Source organism: Lipotes vexillifer, unplaced genomic scaffold, assembly GCF_000442215.2.
Source record: "Lipotes vexillifer unplaced genomic scaffold, Lipotes_vexillifer_v1.1 scaffold71, whole genome shotgun sequence".
In the NCBI taxonomy this organism is placed as follows: Eukaryota; Metazoa; Chordata; class Mammalia; order Artiodactyla; family Lipotidae; genus Lipotes; species Lipotes vexillifer.
The window spans coordinates 5,363,947-5,374,623 of NW_006793703.1; the positions used below are offsets into that span (position 1 = coordinate 5,363,947).

General features: G+C 35.7%; 1 protein-coding gene across 3 annotated transcripts in view; it reads left to right on the top strand.

Annotated features, from left to right (window-relative positions):
- The window catches only part of LUC7L2 (LUC7 like 2, pre-mRNA splicing factor), a 57,099-nt gene that overhangs the window by 3,999 nt on the left and 42,423 nt on the right, over positions 1 to 10,677 (top strand). The window contains exon 2 of one of the 3 annotated variants that reach the window (XM_007466608.1): positions 9,310 to 9,380. The exons of 1 other annotated variant lie outside the window; for it this stretch is intronic. In XM_007466608.1, the coding sequence (XP_007466670.1) occupies positions 9,323 to 9,380 (58 nt within the window). In that variant the 5' untranslated portion in view covers positions 9,310 to 9,322. Of the gene's footprint in view, positions 1 to 6,516; positions 6,594 to 9,309; positions 9,381 to 10,677 lie in introns of those variants that run through there. One more of the 3 variants, XM_007466609.1, reaches the window with a different exon arrangement.

Consider the following 10,677-nt stretch of genomic DNA (forward strand, 5'->3'; position numbering starts at 1 on the left):
GTCTGTGTGATGGTTGGAGGAACCTAGTGTCCTCACACAGACTGTAGTTATTTTTGTTGGGTTGGTTTAATTGGAAGGATGTCCCTTAGCTAAAGCCCTTCTGCCAACAAGTGCAGTTTAGTTATGAGAAGTCTCTTGCCCTGACCCCAGAAAGGCCTTGCAGGGTTCCTGGGATAGGAATTAAACAAAATTGAGGGTGTGAATTTAGATTATATCCTAAGTTTAGCAACTAAAGAAGTTACAGAAGGTAGTTTTGGGGATTAAATACCTCTTAATTGCTTATAACCCTTAAATGGGAACAGAGACCATCTTGTAAAGGTTACACCAGGCCAGAAATGGCATCTGCCCTCAAAAACAACCAGTAGACTAATGGAATTCAGATTATAGATTAGAATTTTATAGCATAATTAGTTGTCCGTTATGGTTAGGGAATGTTTAGGGGAAGTTGAAGCTTTCAGATAATTTTAGCTGTTTTTGGTGGTAATCCTTCTGGCCATATGATGTTCTTGCTCAGTTAATAGAGTACATTTATCATAATTTAATATTTTTGCTGAACACTTATGTATATGGTAGTTGTAGTTTATGGGATGTAAAATTAAAAGGATATGCATTCTAGGAGATATCCAGGAAAATACAGTTCAGAAAATCATTTACTTGTATCTAGTACAAGTTTAGTGATACGTAACTGTTGAACCTATAGGGCAGTGTGACCTCTCTGCCTTTCTGCAAAATAAACTTTTGAATCAACGATTGAAGTAGCGTTTTCTTTGGTGGATTTTTTTCGTAAAATCATCTTTACTGTAATCTGTGTTCCTTGACTTGTCATCAACACTGAGAGCATTTTCTTTTCATTTTCTCTCATTAACATAATGAATCATATTTATTTCTTGGTCAGTTGTAAGTCATTCTTCTATTCCACTTGGATTGTTCATTTTAAGTGAAGGAGGCATAGCCTTTAATGCGCAAATATACATTTTTTAAATAATAATGGGCTATATCTAACTCTAGAGCTTGTAAATTCTTTAACATTATAAGAAATTTTAGCAAACATAAGGTTAGGTAGTTAAACATAAACTTAAACAGAGTTTTAGTAAATATTTGATTTTATCGGAAGTCCAGGCATACCAAAACACTGAAAACTCTGTTAACACCCACATAGTGAATCCATTTAAAAAAACTTTAATGCACTTTGAACTCTGAAAGCTATTTGTCTACAGAACAGCCCAGGTGATAATAATATCACCTCTTACAACTCTGCATTGTTCTTGGATTCTCTACAGTTGTTTAGCTCTCCTCAAGTAAATCTATGCTTCTGAGACATTCTTTTGCTTCGGGTAAAAAAATAAATTAAAAGCAAAGAAATCATTTTGTCTGTCAGTCCATAAGCTTTATAAGCAGCAAGTAAATACTTTGATTTGGTTTGGGTTAGATGTCATATAAGGATAAATGGTAGTGAGCTACATGTTCAAGATGGGTAGCAAGAAGTCCAGGGCAAGTAGGTGTGATGGATGGGGATGAGGTTTAGTGAGGGTTTCAGTACCAGGTGGTTCATATCAACATTAAAGCTTGAAGTTCCTAAGGGTTCAGGCAAGTTTGGGGTTGCAAAGATAGGCAGAGGGCTTAAAACAGTAAGTGTGGCCAAGACTAGATAAATGAAGCAGGTACTCCTCAAGAATGGAATTCCAGAAAGGTGCTTGAAATGTTAGTATATTCATTGAGGACACATAATTAATTGTATACCCAACTTAATGGTCTACTAAGAAGTTGTAGACTGTGAAGATGAGGAAAGTTAGAACATTTGGGGGAGAAAGAATGAGGGAGTGGGAGGGAGGATAAGTTTATGACAGGAATCTTACGGATTCAGCACCTGCAAAAAAGTCATTCTGTTCCTTTTCAGTTTAAGATCTCATACACTAGCAGCTGCTGGGATAGAAATTAGAAGGCAAGGCCAAAATAGAACAGTTAATCAGTTTTGTAAGATTATTGAGGGTAGAGAGAAAAGTAGTTTGTAAAAACTCTGAAATTGGCTACAGCTTAATGTTTTTGTTTTAACTGAGTAACTTGTGACTGAAAAGTCAAAGCCATTAGAATGTAACTCAATCAGCTGAATAAATGTTATATTTTTCTATTTAACATGGCCTAGAGAAAGGAGTCTTCAAAACTTTTTTCTTAAAATACTCTTACTAGATACTGATCCTTATATTCTAATTTAGTTGTGAACCACGTGCAATGATGTTGACCTCTGTGATTCAACATGAAAAGAATTTAACCAGCTGCCCTTGCTAAATCTTTTGTCATGTCTCCTGAATGCATGGTAAATTGTTTTTATTTTCTTGAGACCTCAGGTTTCTGCCGACATCAGTTTTCTCTTTCAGAGTTAAACTCTCCAAAGCTTTGCTTTTCAATAAAATAGGTTGGATATTTATTGGATAGTATCTACAGTATATATACACCTTGCTGTTCAGCTGCTTCTATATTCTGTCCTACTACTATGATATACCATATACCCTTTTCAGTTACTTGAGGGTGTGTTTTAGATCAGGGTTGGCACTATGGCCCACCTGCTTTTTGTAAATAAAGTTTTGTTGGAACACAATCATGCCCATTTGTGTATATATTGTCTGTAGCTGCTTTGCCTTACAACAACAGAGTTGGGTAGTTGCAACAGAGATATATAGCTGGTAAGCTTAAAATATTTGCTATATGGCCCTTTAAGAAAAATCTTTTTGACAATTGTACTAGATCAGTGTTTGTCAAAAATGTGGTGCCCAGATCATCAACCTTAGCATCACCTGGAAACTTGTTAGAAACACATATTCTTGGACGTACCACCCCAGGCCTACCAAATCAGAAGTTCTGGGGATGGGGGCCAGCAATTTGTGTTTTAAGAAGCCTTTCATGTGACTCTGATGCACATTAAAAGTGTGAGAAACTCTGTTCTGGATAAATGTTTCCCAAATGTAAATCACATATATCACCTGTACTATTTTTTTACCCTGTTTTCTTTTTGTTTAATTTTTTATGTCAACTCACTTTCTGAAAATTTAAGCTAATTTTAAATTGAAAGTTTATGTCACCAGAAAAATAAATACAATGAAAACAACATGGTGTTATGAGATAACTAGAGTCTGTTGTCACTTACCCTGTGCTAAAAATTAGAACTCATTAGATGTATTAAGTACGTACTAAGCACCAAGTGGAAACTTTTTTCTTGCCTTAATCATGATAAATAATCACTAGTGATTGAGTGGTGTTTAAAATGTCATGTTGGTGAAATCATATAACATCTAAAATTATTTTTTGTCCAAATCCTGTACTTTAGGAAATACTATATTAGTTGCTCATACGGAAGGAAAGCTGCTTGAACTGTATATACCTAAGCCACTGGGTAGAAATGACTTTTCCTTAGAAATAGACAGAAATACACACCCATGAGATGGAGAGAGATAGAGAAGTCCCCAGAGAGGTCCGTCTAGACTTCTAGGATGAAATTGCGTATTTAGCTTCATCTTACCTCTCCATTAATGTTTTGGTCCATGGTGGTCAGCAATCCTGCAGGATTTCACCAGCTTCTTCCACAGTGGGATTGTGAAAGGTGCTGGCTATGAGAAAAGCTGATTATCAAAGAAAACCCCTGGACTAGAAACTGGGGGGAAGTGCTGTGATTCTGCATTATGGACTGGAACCAGCAAGGCATGCTTACTAGAAAAAGAGTTGATTCACCTCAGATTTTAGAATTTTGAGAAATTCTGGTATGAAAATAAATCAAATGATTTAATTTGCCTCATAGTATTAGAGGGAATACTTCCCCAGACATGGTGTTCTGATACTGGCCGATGTGTTTTAGGGTATAGTAATTGATGGGACTAGAACCTGAATATCCCTAGGTTGCTGAGTTGCTTCAGTTTTTTTGTTGCTTTTTCTTAGAGATTATGGACGTACTTGCTTCTGTTGTCGTTTGACTCTGAAATAAAGTAGTGACATAGGACTCTAATTCTTGAGGGACTGAATGTCTAGTAGGGAGTGAAGATTGCACATGAACAGTTACGATTATTTTTAAGTGATAAATTCTGTGATACTGATTGCATATAGGTGTCTAATTTAGAAAAGTTTTTAAAAATTATAAAAGACCACCAAACACCTATAGGAGAACAAATGTTATTTGTTCATTAAGTAAAGTGTTACAAATGAAGTCGCTCATGTTCTCCTTCACAGTTTCAGTCCTTTCCCCCAAAGGCAATTCTTGTGACTATGTCACGGTTTTCCACGGTTTTCCTGCTCTGTTGTTTCAGTAGTTGTAAGGCTCAGTCTCCTTCATGGTAATCTCTGTTTTTCATTTTAACTTCTTTATCATTGAGTTGTCTGTCGCCTCTGTCCTTTGATATTCTCATTTATTTTTCCTTTTTATTTCTTTATTAGTTTTAGATTTGGGGACGCTCTGCTTAGCATTTATAGCTATCACCAACAATGGAGAACTTGTCTCTTTAATAGACAAATCAGCCAATTACTTTTTCTTTGGTTCTTTTCAGCTATTTCCTCATAGCCAGAGATAGCTTTCGTTACTTCTGATTTTGTGTATAAAAAGTTCTGGATGATAGAAGGCACCAGATATCTGGAGTAGGAGTGTTATTGTATCAGAATTGCAGCTCTGCAAGTAAGTATCAAAATATGAAATTTAGCAGGCTGCAACTTTTTAATGACTGACTTCCCTTTATGACATATACCATAAAACAAATTGTATATAATCCACTTTTAGGACTAAATTTGTGGGTAACTGTTTATTCAGGCTTTTCTAATGTGTGTCTTAAATCTAAGAGGAGGAATATGTTGATCTCCTAAAGCATATATCCCCCTGGCAGAAATGTGATGGCATTGAGCCCTGCCAGTGACCAAGATTCTGTGCTTGTATAATGAGGGAAGGTAGGTAGGGTTGTGGCAGGGGTGGAATAGAGCCCTTGGAATGTAGCTACTTCGGTATTTCTTTCTGCACATTTCCTTCACCATTCTGTTAGCTCTTAAAGACCCTGAGTAAGCTTTTTGTCCTGTTACCAAGGCTGTTTCCCAGTCTCATTCCTTATCATTTTTTTATATGGATTTTCATAGACAAGTAGGCTGATAGATTTAAAAAATTATTTTAGCATTATTAATCTTTGGTCATATTCAGCAAGAATGAACTTGTTTTGGAAATTTCTTCTGCAGTGGGCATTGCATTTTTAAAATGTCGGGCTTGTCATGGTGATTATGGTGGGGGTGATATTGGTATCTATTTGTAATGATAAACCTGTAGGACCATATGAAAGAATTAAGAGGGATGGCCTTTCAGTACCCTTATTTTTTGCATTTTCTGGGGGAAAGGAAAGCCTCTACTAATTCTCAGTATGATTTTATAAGTTCTGTTAGAAAGAATGACTTGATACTACATTTGGGAGGGAGAATGCCTTAATTAGTTTTTCCCGCTGCCATCTTTGGCTGAGTATTTTTTCTTTCCTTATGTAATCAATGTATTCCTGAAAAGTTTGACATGTATCGAGTCCTATTAAATGTTTTCAAAGCATCAGTAATCATATAATGTTAAGACATGGTAGTGAATCTTTTCTTAAAGTAAACCCTGTATTTTGTACTATATAAATATACAATGAATTAAACTGAGTGTATTTATTAACAAGGTAACATGGAGTAATAAGAGTTTTTTCTTTTAAGGTTATTATAAAAGTGTTCTTATAGGTGAGCTTTAGGCTTAAATTCTAAAGGAACAACAAAGGTAGGTGGGAGATGTTAGTGGATTTGGTGAGGCTATTGGAGGAGTGTGTAAAAATGATCGAATTTGTTCTTTACTGTAATAGTTACAGTGAAGCAGTAGCTTTTATCTTGGTTCCACATGAAGACATAGGGGTTTACTTGTCCATATGAAGACATGTGTTTACTGTACAGGACAGGTCTCTTCCTGCTCTGTTACTAGACTAGAAATTGGTCTTTATATAGTTCCCACGTTATTATGTGGAGTCCTAGCTTATGTTGTAGGTAATAAGAAGGTGGAACATTTGAAGATTTGAGGGCACAGGGAAATGAGAAGCTTTAGGCTTATACACCTCACTTTCTAGCTCTGGCTTTCCTTTCACTGAAAGGGTATGGAATTTATTTCAGAGGGAATGTGCCTGCCCTGTCCCAAGCCAACAGTGACATGTGGCCCCTAACAAGTATGCCTGTGGGGAGGGCTTTGGTTGTCACATTGGAGAATGTGGGAGAGCTTTTCCTCTTCTGGCCCCATTTATAAACTAGGATGCTTCCATTTGCTTTGTGTGCTGTTGAGTTTTCTCCTCTCTGTTTTCTCTAAGCTAAGCTCTTAGCTGATTCTGTACAAAAGAAATACTAGTTGTTTTTTATAAATTGCTTGCCATTAATGCCTGATAAAATGCGGTAAAATAAGGATTCTGCATACCATTATATATGTCAAATATTACAAAGTTTAAGGTTCTTTTGAAATTACAATACTAAACTCAGTTCACTTTTGCTTAGCCTTCACAGTTGTTGATCACATAGCATGGTCATCCACTCACAGCTTAAAAAAATACAGGGAGCATCGGAGAGAATGGGTAAAGTAAAATTTTGATGTTTTTAAAATAGCACCTAAATCTATGAAAGTTGATTTGATTTATTGTTTGTATGGGAGGGAGAGGGTGGTTGGCGCTGGAAGGGAGGGGGTGGATATTGGGAAAATAGCATGCACCATGTAAAATGATGTCAGATACCGTCTAGGCTAAGATTTTTAAGTGTTGCTACTACAGTTTAAGTCTGTTTCAGAAAGGGCAGGACCATAAAATGGCAGTGTTGGGATTTATAGTGGGTTTATCTTTCCCTCCCTGCAGATTGAAGGGGATTTTGAGAATAGCAATATTTGAGTAGTTTGGACAGAAGCCTTCTTTTCAGAGTGGGCTGTCCATATTCCCTGGGTGAAACTGCCTCAGTAGCACCTCATGCTCTGTTAACGTGACTGAAAGACCTTGAGAGGAATAATATTTATTCCAGTTTTTATTGTATACCTGTGACTCAGGTGTTCTCAGATATAGGTTATGATTCATGAAACTCATGAAGGGGTTGAACAACAGAGGTTAAGAGGGTTGTTACTCTGAAGGTAGTTGCTTGGTAGAAAAAACATTAATAGAAATTTTGATGCTTCCATTCAGATGAAGAACACTTTCCCTTTCAAAGTTCTAAATCAAGGTTTTAATCTCAAATCTCATCATTATAGTTATGTACAAAGCCTAATTAATTAGTATTATGGAGGTCATAGAGAGCCTGCCATGTTTTTATGGATAGGGCATTTTGTTGTTGTGAACTCAAATAACTTGGTCTAACCTCCGCCCCATTATTTTTAAACTTTTTTCTTTGTTTACACATTTAAAATCTGGGTGCAGAAAAAATTAAATCAGATTTTACCCTAAAAATATTATTCTTGCCCCAGCTTTGCTATTCCCCTACATGAAGCCATTTGCCAAAGCCAGATACGACTGACTTATTGTTTCCCAAACCTTCCTGCCTCTACAAGCTTTGTCAAAGGTATTACCGCCAGTTTGGAATGCTCTTCTTTCCCCTTTCCTTTGGTCTAAGTCCTGTCTTTCCTTCAAATAATGGCTTCTACTCATTGCATGAAGCCTTCTCTAACCTCTTCAGTCCTTGGTGGTCATTCTAGTCTTAGAATTCCTGAAGTACTACTATTTGGTAGTATTTCATCCGTTACAGACATTCATCTGGCACTTGGATCGTGCTTCCTTTTGTTATTACTTGTTACTGCATTTAAATATCCTGTTTCTCTAGGAAAATGAGGGGCTCCTTGAGGGTAGAGAGCTTGTCTTAAATGCCTCTTTGTAATCCCATTGCCTAGCACAGAGGATATGTTCAGTATTGGGCTTGATTCTATTATTTGGATCCAATATTAGTGTAACAGAGCAATTGTTCTTTTAATTTAGGTTATTTTTATAATGAATATATACCCAGAAAACCCAAAGATAAAGTACATTGAATAATAAAGTAATTCCTTGTATTATAAGGAGATTTGGTTCATATTTGTTCCTTATTAATTATAGTTCCCCCCTCCCCCCTCCTTTGTTTTTTAGTGGGTGCTGTTTTACCTAGTTTGTTTTGAAAAACATGGTTTGGGCCAGATATATTGACAGTTTGTATTACTAGTATTTTTATTTTAAAATTCTTTGTTGGTTTAGCCAGATTATACTTTCATGGCTTAAGCCCAAATAAAATACATTTATTAAATACTGTGTGGTAATATAGTCAAATTATTTTAAAATGTTAATCTTAAAGTCTCTCAAGTAAAATTTAAAAAATATCAATAAACATATTCAGTTGCTAGTCCCTCTCAGGGTACTTCTGTATCTCAAATTATTAGGAATTTTATTATTTCATTGTTACAAAGATTTCTGTACTGTACAGGCTGATATTTGATAGCTGTATTTATTGTGTTTGCTGCAGTTATCAAATGTTTATAGAGCAACCATTCGTATGTAGTGAGGAGTTATTTAAAAATACTTTTTGGCATTTATAGAAACTGACACTTAAAGGTCCTCAGGGATAATTTTGCTTAATTCATATTTGGAATTGTTCTCACTTTATCTGATAGCAGTGTCTTCAAGGCACATATGTCTTAATACTAGATTTATGTCGTGATTTCAGAAGAAATGTTTGACTAGTAAAACTTCTGAGAATCTTGATTTTAGTCGAAGGCCTGGCTTGTCATATTCTTGAGCCATTAGTTTGACAAAGCACTGAAACAATACTGCTGTTGCATTACTGAAAAACTTAGAAACTTGTAGCAGGGAGACTTCTAGATATGTAAGTTTTTTTTTCTTCAAAAATTTGTATTATCTTTAAATTTCTTAGCATAATTTGGGTACATGCGAGAAAGCAAAAAGCCTCTAATAAAACATTGCCATTCTGGTGTGAGCTCATCAGAGTACCATTCTGACATGAGCTTAAGGCCCTCACCAAAGTCTTGATGAAATATACTTCATAAAAAAACATTTTTCAAAACGCCAGTTTGCCCAAGGACCACTTTACAGAGCTCCAGCCTTGGACTTTTACCTGTGATCAGTCATATTCTTCTCTAGGGTTACACTTGTTAAGTCAATATTTTAAAACAAAACAAAAAAACCCCCAAAACCCTGATTTTGTTCACTTTTGTTTTCATATACAAGAATCTTTACAGTCAACATGTACTTCTAGATGCTATATTGAAATTGCTGGCAGAGTCTATTCTATACAGACTGAACAATCTGGCCCCTTGTTTTATTTGTAAAGGTTCAATGTATCTATGCCTGCCTACTTCAGTCTGCAAGGGAGTGTCAGAAAGGCCCCGCATTCGCCGAGCCGTGAGTTATCACTAACTTTTCAGATGTGTTAATGAATGTGGAACAAAAGCAGTTGTGTTTAAAAGGAAAAAAGGACCATCAAAATAACCTTTATTATAGTAGCAGGCGTGAACACTAAATTAATTATTCCAAATTGTGGTGTCAAAAATAACCTACTTTAACTAGAGACTAGCCTCTAGAAAACCTATTGTTGAACTGCTCTGAAGCTATCATTTTAGCTATAAATTACTATTCTTAAAATTTTATAAACCTGGTTGTAAATTAATATGTTCTTTAAGTCTTTTTAACCAAGTTAAAACAATTTGAACAAAATCTTACCCCGCCTAAAAATGATAGTATTTAGTTGACTTTTGAGTTAAGCTCTTCAAAATAAGACCATGTGAAAGGGGTAAAGTTTTAACCTTTTTTTGTTATTCACATGTGAAAAACAAATTAATTTAGATAATTGAATCACTTCCTAGATGAAAGTTTTTAGTTTAGTGGTGTTCAAAATCTATTTTGGTACCAACAGTTCTCGCTTCAGTAATTCACCAGTAGGTTTTCATTCATCAATGACGATATCAGTTTAAGGCTAAAAATAAAACATTCATTTCCTAGGGCTTACCATTTTACTTAGAGGAAATGTCCTTAAGAGTCCCCCCACCCCGCAAAGAGATTCTAAGCAAAAAAATTGTAACTAACATCTATATTTTGTTAATATAGTTACCTTTCTTTTTCTTAAATTCTTTAAAGTTTTGAGTAGATAGGCATATTTGATTAGCAGGTTGGGTGCTTCTGTTGCTTAGGAGGTGTATTATGTTAAATGAAGACAGAATGAATTTAAATGTACCAGGTTTGGCCATATATAGCACAGACTACATAAAACTTGGAGGTGTGGGACCTTTGGAGGCATTAAAGTTAACATTTCATTTAGGCAGTATGCCTTTGTTTGACTGGTGTGTAAGTCCTTCTTCCAGGTTTGTACACTCTTAAACACGTTATTCTACCCTCTCTAACTCCTCCCAGCAGCAAAAGGGAGACACTTCAGCTGGAACAAAATAGTGGAAGAAATGGCGTCTGGGGTTCAGTGGGGATTCGCAGTGTGTATGCAATGTTTGCAAGATTACTTTTTATGTTTTTCAATTAATGTACATAATTAAAATATAAATCAGTGCTTAGTGTCAAGTAGGGAACATTGTATACCAGTAGACATTCTCCTAGTGGGTCTGCTGCAAGTCACTTAACCTCTTGGGGCCTCAGTTTCCTCATCTGCAGTATGAAGGAGTTGGACTCGATAATCTTTAAGGTCCATTCCTGC